The 15,305-nt window shown below is 45.5% G+C and overlaps 1 protein-coding gene across 1 annotated transcript in view; it reads left to right on the top strand.

Annotated features, from left to right (window-relative positions):
* Positions 1–2,410: 2,410 nt before the first annotated feature.
* The window catches only part of LOC147427764 (uncharacterized protein At2g39795, mitochondrial-like), a 72,879-nt gene continuing 59,984 nt past the window's right edge, over positions 2,411–15,305 (top strand). Inside the window, exon 1 of the mRNA XM_086496998.1 lies at positions 2,411–2,710. Within this exon, the coding sequence (XP_086353124.1) occupies positions 2,471–2,710 (240 nt within the window). The 5' untranslated portion in view covers positions 2,411–2,470. The remainder of the gene's footprint in view (positions 2,711–15,305) is intronic.

Below are 15,305 nucleotides of genomic sequence, written 5' to 3'. Positions count from 1 at the left end.
GCTTCACCTCTTCAATCCGTTTTTGTGTGTAGAAAAGGCCTCCTTTTATAGGCTAAAAGGGTTGCGCTCTCTCATGAGAGGCAGCCCTGTGCAACCGCCCTTGTAGACAAGTCCGAGTTGAATTCTCCCATGCGTCCATGTGTGGCCTCCCTTGAGAAGACAAGTCCGATTTGAAATTGGCCACCGATCATTGACTTTCGGCCACTAGCCAATTGGCCAACCAACCGGCCGTTTTTCAACCACTTTTCGACCGTCGTTCAGCCATAATATTCCGACGAAGTCACTCTCAACGTGAAAATTTTGGTTTTCCGGTGAGTAATTTTTCTTCATGCACGATGGATGACGGGGGCCTTACAAATGTGCATTTTTAAAACAAAAAATTACGAGGCATAAATCAAGCTCCATACTTAATAGTTAAGGTGCCGGGTTTGTTGCACTGCAGGAACTCACCCTGATGATTTGTGTGCCTACACAATTTATGTCTAGGGGATGAAAATTTGTGTTTGAGGGGAGACAATTTGTGTGAGTGCAATACCTTTTGTGTTATGTGACAATACCCTTATTTGTGTGAAACCTATGTGTCAGCCATGTGAACCAAAACATATGAAGTCTTTGCACAACCACAAGTTCGGCTTAAGGGGGTGATTGCTAGGGTAAGCCCAACTTGTGGTACCATGTGGGGGAGCCCTCTAGCCAGCTAGAGAAGATAAGTGATGAGATGGTCCAATAGCAAGAGGGTGCAACCCTCTCTAGTGAATGATTAATGTAAAGCACCAAGCTTATATTAGATGCTACTTCCTAATGAAGCATTGCACTTTGAGCATTATCATTGTGTTTATACTCTCTCTCTCTCTCTTGCTCTTGGCATAACGTAACCCTAGTCACCATCTCTCTAACCCTAACCTTAACACCGTGGTTGAGCTAAGGCTTCACCTTCCATAGCCTAATGCTAATCATTGGTGATTAGGGAGTATGCTTCCACATCGAGTAACCCATCGGATGAGTCATATTGACATCGTGTACTAAAATCACATGTTGCATCTTACATAATAGTTACCAAATCTGTATTTGAAAAAGCATCTACACTAGTTGAATTTGCCTCTTTCTTTGAAATCTCTTTCACCTTAAGCTTATGAATAGAGGTCATATTGACACTCTTCACTAAAATCACATGCTGAATCTTAGATAATCTTTACCAAATCTATGTTTGAAAAAGCATCTACAATGATTGAATTTGCCTCTTTCTTTCAAATCTCTTTCACCTTAAGCTTATGATTGTGCTTGATGAGATGATCCTTTTCACTATAGTAATGGTATTTTATCTTCATGTTGCCTTTATCGCCAAACTTCTTAGGCCTATATTTGTTTTAAGAAGCAACAGTTACACGGACATGCCTACTACTTGAAGAATCATTGGAGGTGGCAATAGTGACATTCTTCTTTTTGTGCATAACCCCACATGCCTATTCAACAACACGCTACTTAACTTTGTTTATTTTGGATTGGGCCTTTGGTAATAGTGATATCCTTCTTTTGCTACGTAACCCCACATGCCTATTCAACAACATGCTACTTAATCTTGTCTTTTTTTGGATTGGGCCTCTTGCAACAATGCAAGAGACAAGACCATCAAACTTCATCAGGTTTATTCTCTACCAACAATCTCCAAGTGGAGGTAAAAGTTTGACAAGAATCTGACAAAGCATCAAGACGGTCTGCAGAAGAGAACTATTGGGAATAACCTCATGAATGGCAATTAACCGCCCATTGATATTTTTAATCTCCGCAAGAAATACATCCATACCATCCTCCTTGTGCATAAACTTTGATTATGACTCCTTACATTGTTAAACAATTTTTTCTAGATTAAGCCTGCATACAAAGAAGCTAATCTATTGCATGCTTACTTTGCTACTTGTGTAGAGTGAATGTGTGGAATAATTTATGCTCAACAGAAAGTGAAATCAATGCAAGAGCATGTGTATCTTTAACATTCCAATGTGCTTGCTTGAATAGTAGACAAAATAAATCTAGTTGTAGAGCTGCTGGAACCTGCACCATCATCCACAGAACTTGGTCATACATCACAAACCCCACATAATGCTCCAATCCCTTTGCAAGGGAGAGATATTGCGTCATGTATGCCCAAAGTAGGTAGTTATCCCCATCTAGTTTGTACTAGGGAGACAACATGCATTAAACATCGTTTTTGTCAGCAATGACCAATGGCTGCACCTGATGCAAAAGTTTCCTGTGTCCTCTTACTCAATACACAAGAGAGATACATTGTAAAGACACAAGGCTACACTAGAGAGTGTCTATCGGAACACACAATCATCTTACTCAAGACACAAGCAACACAGCACACCCATCTCAAACCAAATGCTAAATGTCCCCCTCCATGTGTTTTCTAGGCTAGTTTTTGAAGAGCTGAGGACCCTCCTTAAACCTTGAAGCCAGACGTTCATCCATGACGACGCCGCAGCTCCTACGACGCGTGCCTGCATTTCGAGGCTTGCTACGCTCATCATCTCGCACTGCTACCGCCGTGTCACGCCATATCTACAACGCCAACCCTCCTCCTTCTCCTTCCCCCCTGTATCTTCGCAGCCTCCGCTACTTCTGCACACCATCCAGCGCTGATCAGGAGCTTCTGAGCATTTTAAAAACCGAAATTGAGCACGAGAAGCAGACTGATGCCGTTTCTGAGGTAACTTTGAGAGAGAGAGAGAGAGAGAGAGAGAGCGAGGAATGGTTACACATGGCCTCATGCTTACTAGCATAAAAAACAACATTAAACTGAATCTACACGGAGTTGCCAAAGGCAGGGGCACGCCACTTGTCTGCCAGGTTTCGGGTGCGGTCTATGGCTTCCGTGTCCTCCCATCATGGTTGCTTTCCAAATGGCATAATTGTCTCCATTCAATTGCCGATCCGAGGGAAAGTTAGGAAGTGTAGGTATCTTGATTGGTTGATCACCTACTCCGGAATAGAACTGGGACCAATCTCCCCATTCGTCATTGACGGTGTGGTCAATGCTACCGATCCCATCCTCTTGGTGTCCTTCATCACTATGGACTGAAAGTGTGTCAGAGTCATCACTCTTCTCCATGGTGTCGGAGAATTTGGGCATGTCAAGTGGAAGATAGGAAATCTACAAATTTGTCTACTACAGCCGAAATCAATCCTAAAAGAGTGAAAAACGCAAAAAAAACAGCAAACTGTCTCTTTTTGTCGCAAAAAACAGCAACTCAATCTTGTACAAATCACTGATCCGATTCAAGAGCACGCCGTGGTTCTGATACCATGTCAAAGGTGCAACGGAAAGAAGGTGAATCGAACGAGGAACTTGTCTGCAACTGCGATCAAAACACCTCTCTGTGATGGGAAGACAATAGATCTCGAATCTATCTCGATGAATCTCCTCGCCGTATAGGTACAAGCACGTACCGCCCACCGAACGGGCACTGGATCTTACCGGGGATGCACAACCGCTACGGAGCGATGATAACAGGCCAGAAAGGGAAGGGTTAGAGAGAGATCGCTAGCTGTCGCCTCCTGCAAAAAACGCTAGAGAGAGAATGTGCAAAACGCTAGAGAGAGTGCGATGTATGAAGGGTGGGAGTGACTAATAAGTCTGGGGTCGGGGGGAGTGACTTCTTTCCCAAAAGCTGTGCGCGTTGCAAAAAGGATCGGATCCTCCGTAGAAGAAGAATCTTTGTGTGCTCTGATACCATTGTAACAAAGTTGGACATCCCAAGTCTAGATTCTACTGCGACATAGGAGAGATTCACTTTAAAACAGTTCACAAAAGATGACACGGCCCGGTCCTTTCGGTATTTCTTTTTATATTAACCTGCGTGCAAAGTACAAGGGAGTCTGCGGGAACTCACACTTAGACTCTGCATCCAGATGCTCTGAGTAATGAGGGCCCAATAGACATATTTATTCTTACAAGGGTTGCCCCAAAAGCAGAGACCCAAAAGTTTAACTCACAAGCTTTTTAAACTCAAAAGCTTTGCTCCAAAATCTGCCAGCCAAAAGCAACCATTGCAAATTACGTGTGTCCGTATAGTGCCACGTTGGCATGACCAACGCAAATTGCGGATGTCCGTACTGTCTGCCACGTTAGCCTGTTTAGCGCATTTTCCAGCGGAAATTGCGGTGCGTTTTTCAAGCTGCTGCCACATGAGCAGAGAGAGTGTGTATGTGTGCGTCATAGTTACGCGGAACAGGAACGGCGACGGGATCCCCCGTGTAACGGGGGAACGGGATGGGGTCCGGAACGGGAACGGCGCGGAACGAGAGGCATAAAAACACCCAAATAATGCAATTTCAAGCTCTGTGTGATTGAATAGAAGTAGTATTAGAGTCCTTTGACTCTTAACACTCACAAAACACTTGATTTGAAGACCATTTAGTCTTACTATGGCAAACGTGTGTCGTGTAGACTTGAGAGATTGAGAGGGGGAGAGAGGGAAGGGGGGAGAGAGAGAGCTTGAAAGTTGAGAGAGAGAGGGGGAGAGCTTTTAGCCTTGTAGACTCTATAGTCTAGACTTGAAAGCTTAAAAGAGGCTAGAGCTTGAGAGTTGAGACTCGAGAGGGTAGAGCTTTAGCTTTGGCCCTTGAAAGCTTGTGTGCATTGTGAAGGTAAGGGGTCGGGGAAGGGACATTTAGCAAGGGGAAGGCTCACAAGACAAATCACCAAAATTTGAAAATCTGCCCATTCCCAGCCGTTCCGGTCCTAGATTTTCCTTCACCCTTATCCTTAGATTTATCGCCCTTAGATTGAGATTGAGATTGAGATGGAGAATTAGGTTGAGAAGAAGAACTAAGAGAGTTCTTCTTATGGTTACCATTCCCATTAGAATTCTTGTCCTTAAACCAGTCATGAGAGGAAGAGGTACCATTACCTGAGGCCGTCTTGAGCTTATCCTTGTTATGCTTCATCTCTTGGAGTTGAGCCAAGTGTATAGCGTCTTGCAAGTTGCAATGTCTTTGGATCACCGGCCTCCACATCAAACTTGATCGAGTGGTCCAATCCAAAGAGAAAGGCCTTTAACCTTTCCTCATCCGATTTTCGCAATTGTTCACCTAGTTGCAACACACGGTTAGCATACGACATCACAGGTTTACCTTGTTGAGACAAAGCCCGAAAATCCTTTTTCAATCGCTTCAAGTACTGTGGAGGTAAGAAGCGAGTCTTTAGATCCTCCGCAAACTCCTCCTAACTAAGCTCGAGAGGGGGAACGAGAAGAGACTTGGAATGGGCAGCCATGTGGGCTTCCTCCTCCTTCTCCATCCGCTCATCCTTCCAAATGATGGCCTCATCCGTTAGATGCATGGAAGCCAAGAGAACTTTGTTATTATCGGACTTTTTCATAACCGCAAAATAAGATGTAAATTGATGCAACCAAGAATAAATGACAATAGCGTCCATCTTACCGTCATACTTACTGAACATGATCTTCTTGGGAATTGGTTCATTGGCTGATTGTGTAGCCTTGGTCGCGTCCGCGATGGTCTTGGCAAGCTTGTCATAATCGGGCTCCGAAGGAGGGGTATCGGATCGCGCCGCCCAGGTGGTGATGAGATCACGCATGACTGCCCTCTCCAGTATACGAGCCTCGGCTTCGGCTGCCAATCGACGCCCAAGACTCCGCCGCTACCACCCGCTCTTGACGACTTGTCTCTTCTTGCCGCATCATCATCTCCATCATCATCCGCATCATAGCATCTATGGGATTTGGTGGCGAAGGAGGAGGGGTTGGGGGAGGGCTAGGAGGATCCGTAGGTGGCACTTGCGTCCCTTCTTTTTTGGTGGAGGTCTCCATACCGCTATGAGTCTTGACCATGCAAGGATTTCTCTTCTTGGTTCAAGGAAGGTTGCAGAGTAATCTTCGGGAGACTATCTACCCCTTCATCGACGCACCCTGCATGTAATACCCGGTATACAATTGGTTGATATTTCCCGACGCTCAAGGCGCACGGCTCTACATGCAATGGCAGGCTTGTTGTTCCTAGAGTGGGAGGACTATACACCGAAGGGCTGCCAACGCAATCAAACACACGAGAAAAAAAACTTTTTGGGGATTAGCAGATTAGTGCAAAATCTTCAAAGCTCTGATACAAATGTTAGGTGCAGTGGATTTGAAATGGTGAAGAACTAGTTTTACACTTCCACAAAATCCTTCAACTTCTTTCCTTGCGTTAGTGATTCCTTTTAGCTTAGATGATGGTTCCTTTTACTTTCCCCTGAAGAGAGGGGCTGAGAGAATGCAATAGAGATGTGTAGAGGGAGAGAGAAAGAGAGAGAAGAGAAGAGTAAAACCCGATGACCCTCTCAAGGGCCCCCACACCGTTACCAATGTGGTATGTGCTTTAGACTGCGTAAATGGAATGTACACACAATGCAATATCTCAATACAGACTCTATTGATTCGAATGATGACAATCGCCGCGGTAACTCCTCAAGAAGAGGCACCTCCGCGGCTGACTCGATGCACCTTGGATCCTTCTCGATGTGGGATTGCGGATGGCCACCAAGGGGCTGATTTGCGCTCCGGATGTGAGAGGAATGAAGGGTTGAAAACGGAGATCTTGACGATGCCGATGATGGACAACATTGGTGTCACAAGACGGGCACCACGTGCCAATAGAAAAGAACAGACTGAACAAACTTTTAGCACTTCAATACTGAAAGAGAGAGATGACACGCGACACGGGAGTAAAAATCACCTATCTATGAAACCAGTATTAAAACCAGAGTCAAACATTTGAAATCAGCACCAAGATAGGTTTAAAACAGATAGCATCCATTTCAAACAAAGTTCAAACAATACTTTCTCAAACAATGTTCAAAAGTATCTAACTAGAAAACAACTAGACAGGTCATTCAGGGTTTTGTTTGGACAACCGAACTTTGAGGACAACGGGCTTGCCCTTCTGCATCACGGTGATGGTTCGGTTCCGGACCTGGAGAGGTACATCTTTCTTGACGTGCCAGGGCATGCCCAAGAGAACGTCGCAATTGCCCATCTTTGTAATGTGGAAATCGGCTTTTGCATGATAATCTTGTATAGTCACTGGAAGTGCACCAATGAGCGGTACCACTTTCTGAGTTTGCCCCGTGGCTAGCTCAGCTTCAATTTCTCCACTCTCTGCATCATAATTAAAGTGCATCTGCTTCAAGAATTCTGGATGGATGAAGTTCTCCATAGCTCCGGGGTCAAATGAAGTAAGGGCTTTCAAGCCGTTGACTTTTCCATAAGCTCTGCATAATTCATTAAAACTCTCGAGGTGTATACCATAAATATCGGGTACTGGTCCAATAGCAGGTCTAGCCTTCTTGGCCGGAGGTGGCCGCGGGGATCTATCTGTCGTGGGAGCAGAAGGTTGCACTGAGGACGTCGAGGTTCGCTTAGGACATGTATTGAACGTATGCCCTGTTTGGAAACATTCGAAGCATCGGCTTTCTTGTAACAAGGCGTCTCGTTGACGTTGTGTCAGACGAGGCCTTTGAGGTTGGTTTTCACGGGATTCCCTAGAATTTGTTCGTTGTTGCCGGGAGTTCTGGTTAGTGGCCGGAGGTTCTTCTGTGGTAAACTCCAATTTTCCTTTCATGAGCTTGTAGCCGACCGCGGCATGGTCCATAAGCTCTTGCATGGTAGAGACTTGCTTCGAGAGAGAATATTCCTGCAATGGTGATGGTAGTCCAATGGTGTAGCGCTCGCACTGGTCCTCCAAGGGAATGAACTTTGTTACAAATGGAGCACTCGATGACGACGAGGGAATGGCCGAGGTGAGAGCTCAATGGGCTGCTAAAGTACCGGACCACAACCGTGATGGGCTAGCGCTAAAGGATCTCGCACCACCTTGCCGTTGATGGGCTGAAAACTGAAAATGCTGGCTGTACTGCAAGGGAACTGCAGCGCTAGTGCTGAATCTGCAAATCGCTAGCTGCTCCGCTCCCCAAATGCTGGCTGGTTTGCAGGCTGAGAACATTAGGCTGATGTGTTGCAAAAACGCTCGGCTGCCTTGCTCCTCAAGCTAGCACTGTGCAATCTGATTGAATGGCTAAGGTGAGTGCTCCCTTTATAGGCGAGGAATAGGCCTTATAAACTTTATTTGGCTTGGGTAGGGCAAGTGTCCACTAGGTTTTCCAACAGATAAATCAATAAATCAATTTATTTTAAAACTGAGCAGGAGTATCTGAACCGTGTGAACATTGAAACTGTCGCACATCTCACCATCCAGGAATCCGGTCGACGCGGGGAATGGCTCGTTGGATTCCTCTAACCTAGAACTATATGCTCGTCATGCCAGATGCCTACCGTAGTGTAATAACATCTTTCAAAATGCATATACAAATTATTTATGCAAGAGGGTTTTAAAACTGGAAAACCTAATCTGATGGACTTGTTCGGACATGCGGGTCTTGCGAACATGCTCACAAAATTGCCGGTACTGATGCTCCTAGGATTCTAGACATCCCTATCTAAGAAGGGGAAAACTGGCTCTAGAAGTCGATGAAGCATGTCCACATGGCACACAGAGCCTTGTGCACGTGACATGTCAGTACTTTCTGGGGATGGAATTCCGCCACTGCGTGTTGCGTGTGCTCTCTCTCTGGCACCAAAAGGGGCGCCTGACTTTGGGGCCAATACCTTTGGGCACGGAACTACGCCGGGCCGTGTCATCTCTCTCTAACTATGATAATTTTGTTATGTGATTTTAAGTATTTTCTTGTGTGTCGTGCCAGATTCCCGACTTGGGGTATCCAAGTTTGTTTCGTTTAGCAAATCACATCCAAACCACAATAATCTTTCAAGGATGTCTTGATCTACTAAATGTTGTTACTATCATATTCATATCTTTCATTTCACATTTCAATCAAGCAAACCATGCCCATGACTATCCCCCCAGACAGTACATCCACATAGCATGCAATTCACAAATCACACGCTTAGTTCACATTGAACACTTGTCTTTCAATCATTCAATCTAGCCATCTCATTCCATCTAGAACTCTTGATGCACCTAGATCACTGTGCAACCATCTCATCCTTCCGGAACTCTTGATGCACTTGCAACAGTGTCCAATCAACTCCTCCAGATAGACATCTTGATGCACTAGAATTTCATTCACTTAGGCATCACATCGAGATGTGACCGATCTCTAATAGATGTCGAGATGCACTAAGTTCAAATCACATTCATTCTTCATTCACTTAGCCATCACATCCAGATCTCACCTATCTCTAATAGATGTCTAGATGCACTAAGTTCAAGCGCTATCATTTGACCCCCTTTCTTCTCCGGGATCCTGTGATGAAGTGATGAAATTGCATTTGGTTCTCTTAGTTCGTCGAAACCCTCGAAGGCGCTACCATCTGATTCTCTTATTGCTCTAGAATCCTGTGATGAGCCGTCATCCGATTCCCCTGATTCATTCTCTTCACTGGCAGACTCTTGCCTTGTTGAGGTGGATACTATCATGTCCGTAGGATAAGTCAATGAGCCGGCATGCATTCCAGATCCTTGCTTAGCATGTCCCATAAGTCTTGGAATAGAGTCAAACTTCTGGTTTAGACAATACTCTTGAATTTCTTTTGGCAAACCACAACAAAACTGCTCAATCTGGTCTCTCCAAGTAATCTTCCAAAACGAAGACATTGGCAAATAAGTATCCCAAAACCTCTGGTAGTAGTCATCCAACGTATCTTTCTTAGTCATTCTCAAGTGATTTCAAGCCGTGATCACATCTCTTTCATATTCATCTGATATCCAAGTTGACGTGAAAATTCTCTTGAATTTTAACCATGTCGCAGGTGTTTCTCTGTGTAACAACAACGTTGTCTGTGCATTTCCTTGATGCCAACCTTCGCACCTTGGAGTGTTCCGTGAACCAACCTCTAGAGATGTAAGGTGCAGTGGAAGTGAATGTTGAACTTTGCTCAAGATGAGTGCTCCGAACTGTGCTCAAGGGTTCCTTTTACTTACGGAAGCGAGAGCCTTACGTTCCTTTAGTGAGAGTGCAAATGATCACAAACAAAGTGGGTAAACACTATGCATGAAGGTACTGAGACTGAGAGAAAGAGAGAGAAGAATACGACACCAGAATGTTGTCAAACCCTCCTCTAAGGCCCCAGTCTCTATGGCGAGAGAGGTCTATGCTATTGATTGCACAATCCTCGTACAATGGTCTAAATGCAATGGACTTGCCGACGATGTCGACGATGATGACGACAACGACAACGACGAGACGGGCTGAAAAATGAAAACGTAGGGACTGAAATCTGCAAATCTTGTATCTGCTGAATTTTGACTCTATGTCGCTGACGACGGCGATGCGATGACGATGCACTGAAAACGCAGATGCTGAAATCTGCGAATAGCGGGCTGAATCTGCAAATGCAGGGTGATCTGACCGTGCGGCGAGGATCTGCTGCGGGAAGGTGAGATCTGCGAGGTTTGGGGGTTGCGGAGCGGAGTCTAACTGCTGAAAACTGAAAACGCTGATGCAATGGATGTGCTTGTCGCGGGGAATCTGCAAAACGCTAGGATGATCTGCATGTTGCAAAAACGCTAGGCTGATCTGTTGTTTGCAAAAACGCCAGGCTGATCTGGGAGTCTGCAAACGCTAGGTGATCTGATGCTGTGGAAAACGCCATGGCTGATCTGCTGTAGATGAACGCCAAGGCTGATCTGCAACTGAAAAACGCTGGCTGGTCCTTGTGGCTGAAATCGCTAGGTTCCCTTGCCGGCCTTGCTGAGAAGGTGCACTGCCAGATGCTATCTGTTGCCTCTTCTACTAGAAAGTGCTAGTGCTAGCTTTTCTATTGCCTTAGTCAATTTGCCCTACCCAGTTTCCCAACAAAGTCACTTAATAATAATTATTGAAAAATGGCTAAAATAGGGAAAATAGGTTCTATGCACTGTAAAATGCTCATGATGGCTACTAATTGTAATTATGATGATCATGCTGTGTGCAATCAGAGGATATGCAACTACTCTAAGTGCCTGGACATGCACGGCCTGCGAACAGACTCACAAAGGTGCCAGAACACTTCCTAAGCTGACCTAAACCTTAGACATGAAGTAGCTTGTCCACATGCACATAGGGTTGTGCACGTGACAAGAGAAGGCGATGTCAAACTGTTGTACAAACTCAAGGGCGCGATGGGTGTCTTGGTAGCCTGAAAACGTCTCAAACGTGAGGGCTTGACCTCCTTGGTTTTCTTGCTCATCTGTTCATTGTCAAAAGAGGACGAGCTCTCCTTCTCCGAACTGCTAGATGGCCTCTCATGCCTTCTAGACTTTTCTAGAATTCTGCTTTTCTTGCTCTTTCTCCGCTTCTTTCGCCTTTTCTCATCCTCTCTGGAACTAGAGGACGATGAACTGTCGAAACTCTAAAGACGAAGAAAAATCTGAGTCATCCTTGAAACAAGCATGCTTCTTGGATCTGCTTGCCACCTCGAAACTCGACTTCCGGTCCAAATAACCGGGGAAATCCACCGATTTCCTCTTCTTCCGAGAGTGCTTCAAGCCTTTCATTATCTGGTTTATCTTCTTTTCAAGAGCTCCATCCAGCTCTTTCTGCGAGTACAACTTCCGCTTTTCTGCACTCGTTTGTTCTTTCAGCTTTCTTTCCGACCCGAGAGAAGAATCAATGCCTACTCGCCATTTCAGGTGAATCTGATCCATCGGATAAGTCTACAGATACTTCACAAATTTTGGGTTGTGGGAGTACTTAATAAATCTTATCACACGCGTGTAAACCTGCATTTGACGTTGTGAAGCCAAAAGCAAAAGGACGAGTTCGCTGTCGAGGGATAATTGTGCAAAAGGTGAGTCGGGAAGGCACCAGGCCCCTGGCTGTGAGAGGTGTGGGAAACAAGGTGTAGCAGATGCAATTACCGACAACAGTATTCAAAACAAGCAGTCCGTCTAATTTCAAGTTAATCGACATAATCCATGATTAATCAATCCCTAATGGAAGCTTAAATGCTCTTACAAGGAAAAATCTTGCTTAAATCAGGTGCTTAAACAAGAAATTGATGAAATTCTGCTTACTTTGCCTTTTGCTCCTCGATTCGAATGGCTAATAAGCTTAGGGAAGGTTTAAGATGGCTTAAGAGAGCTTATGACTCAGGTAATGAAAGCTCAGAAGATTAGGCTCGGTTTAGGAGATAGAAACTTGATTAGGCTTAGCTTATGGTGATAGATTAGATTAAGAGAGGTTAAAAGAGCTTAAACTTGAGGATTAACTCTGCTCCTAATAGCTTAAGAGCTTTGGCTTCCCTTGCTTCTGGATAGAGAGAGCTTTCCCTCCGATGAGGAGGAAAGCTTAAGAGCTAAATAGGTTAAGCTTGGGAGATTAGAGAGCTTTAGGAATTATTTAAGGGCGAGATTAGCGAGCTTAAGGGATTAAGAGCGTGAAGGCTTCAGAGCTTAAATCTTATGAGGAGGTGATTAGGAATTCTCGAGCTTGAAGGCACGAGGAGCTTAAGAATCCAGATTAAGCGCTTGGGGATTATCAAGAGCTTAAGGATATGGAGCTTCCAAGGAGGAGGAGTAGGACTTCCGATGATGAGGTGAAAAAAAAAAACCCTAAATCACACGTTTTCCCTTCCTTTTTATGGGTGCATGTCCCTTGGGCTAAAAATAGCGAGGCACCCATTATCGATGTCGCTAATGGGTCCGGCCTCTTGCTGACGTGGCAGGCCGAAATTGAACAGCTTGGATTTTGCCGGGAATGGCACCAAACACGATCGCGAGGCTCTTCTGAGTGTATCTCGCTTCTTCAGCGGGCTTGTCCGAGCTTTACACTGCGCGCTACGAGCGCATCTCTTCTACCTACGCTGCCTACGACCTCCTTGCACGCCATGCCCCCTTTTTCTTTGCTTGGCTTCACATTAAGCCCCAAGTTTTTAATTGGGTGGCCACCCTTCTTTAGCCAATGGCCGGGCGGCCTTTTTATGTGCCCTTGGGCGGCCTTGGTTGACTTGGGCGGGCTAGCCCATCTAGGGTGTGGCGGCCTTTATTTGAGCCCTTGGCCAATGTTTAATGGCCTCTCATCACATTTAGCCAATGGCCCTTAGTTGGCCACAAATTAGTGGACAGCCCTTGGCTTAGCTCCTTGGGCAGCCGGCCTTAGTGGGCATCACATTTGGCAAACAACTTAACCAAGGCACCGATTGGCATGTAAATTAACCAAGGCACCGGCAAAGTCGAAATTCTCTACTCAATGCACTCCACAATACGTCATTTCGGATGATGAGCTCATCAAGAGCTTTTTGTGCTTTCATAACGGCACCACATTTGGCATACATATCGGCTAAGGCATTGTCAAGCACAACATTTCGTATACAATCCAGCCAAGGCAGTGTTGGCCTTTCCCCGCAATCATTGCATTCCAAAAGACGACATTCTATCAAAACCCAAATAAAGCTAAAAAATTCTTAGATGGCACTCCGGTTGAGCCGACTAGACTGACACGGAACCGACCCCCGGAGAATCTTTAACAGCCCATAACTTGGCAAGCGGGACTCCGATCACTGATCTGAAAAGACCGACGCGCTTCACGAAGTGAGCACTTCAGCCCGACGCATTCATTTCATTCTTGTCCCCTCAGTTGCAGTTTCCCAATCCGGTACGGATCTGCTACTGACTCAACTTAAAATTGTCATAACTTCTTATCCGTAGCTCCGATTGACGAGCCGTAAAGACAGGCCGGTAGAGCACATCGAGCATTGCAGTTCTAGGGCACAATACCCCATCCGTGTTCACTTCAAGCATAACACCGTTTTAGCATCATTAAAGCATGTTTTGGCCCTTTCAGCCGCATTTGACATACATTCAACATTGAACTCGGCCTGCAACCAGCCCTTAATCACTGTTCATTAAACATATAAGCTTCAAACAAACTTAATGTGCATGAGTTGCACGACATCGCTAAAGGACAAATGCAAAGGCATGCTTGACAAGGATGGCAGTACCAGTACTCAATTAGTTGCCTGGGTACCCATGAGGTTTGACAACCAATGTTATAAATGTGACACGATGCTTTGTTTGGCCCGGGAGTTTGAAGCCAAAGACAAAAGCAGGAAATCACAAAGAGACAAAGGCAAAGGCAAGCTGGATAGAGATAACGATGATAAAGATTTGACAAAGGAGATCGGCATGGCGCATGAGGGCTCGATGGGTGCCTTGGTAGCCTGAAAACGTCTCAAACGTGACGGCTTGATGTCACAAAGTGATGATGTGGCTGCCCGCTATACACACACACCCTCTGCTAGAAACCCTAATTGCTGGAAATCCTAACCCTTATTGTTGAAACCCTAACCCTAACTGTAGAAAATCAGAAACCTTAATTTTCTGGGAAACCCTAACTGATTTGTTGACGTGGCGAGTTGACACGTGGAAGCTCTACGGAACTCCGCGTTTTGCGGCGCAGTTTGCAGGATTTTGTTGGCAGCTTTTGGGCGATGCTTTTTGCTACGGTTTTGCTGGTTGCTGATTTCTACGCAATTGAGAGAAATCCTCTTTGCTTTATTAAGCAAGAGAGAGAGAGAGAAAAATCTTTTGCTTTATTTTTAGGAAGCTTTTGATTTTCAGCTTTTGGGGGCTCTGCTTTTGGCATCCCATGTAACCTTTAAATTAATGGGCTGGCTTCTCACAACTCAGAGCATCTGGATGCAGAGTCCGAGTGTGAGTGCCTGCCTGCATTCTTGTACTTTGAACTCAGACTCTTGCATCTGGACGCAGAGTCCGAGTGTGAGCGCCTGCCCGCATACCGAAAGGGGCGCCAGTCTTTGGGGCCAATATCTCTAGGCACGGAACTCCCCCCGGCCAGTGTCGAATAAATGTGAACTCTGAACTGTTTTGAAGTGGTTATTTGGTGTTGTCGCGGTAGATTCTTGACTTGGAGTATCCAAGTCTGTTACAGTGGTATCAGAGCACGGCCGATTTCTCTTCTACGGGAAATCCGATCCCAAATTTTTTTCTGCGGTACCTATGGCTTCAGGCAAAGATCAATCGACTCCCTCTGCATCCGGAGATGCGGGAAGGGATTGCAACGAAGATTCCGGCAAGGAGTATGGCCCGCCTCAGCCTACTCATGCGGAGCGTCGAGAGATGGAGTGTCGTCAATTTATCGGCGATGCAATAAAGATGATGCTCAATTTTATGAAGGACCCAAAATTTGCAAAATATATGAGCGAGACTTCTTTCCAGGAAGTGCACGCGCAGTGGCAGAAAACCACAGAACCACCCCGAAAACCCGCTCTCAAGAAACCCCCTAC

The sequence above is a fragment of the Adiantum capillus-veneris genome, chromosome 23, assembly GCF_014529385.1.
Source record: "Adiantum capillus-veneris isolate H3 chromosome 23, ASM1452938v2, whole genome shotgun sequence".
Taxonomy (NCBI): Eukaryota; Viridiplantae; Streptophyta; class Polypodiopsida; order Polypodiales; family Pteridaceae; genus Adiantum; species Adiantum capillus-veneris.
The sequence above is the reverse complement of the archived record's forward strand: the minus strand, read 5'-3'. Positions and strand labels throughout refer to the sequence as shown.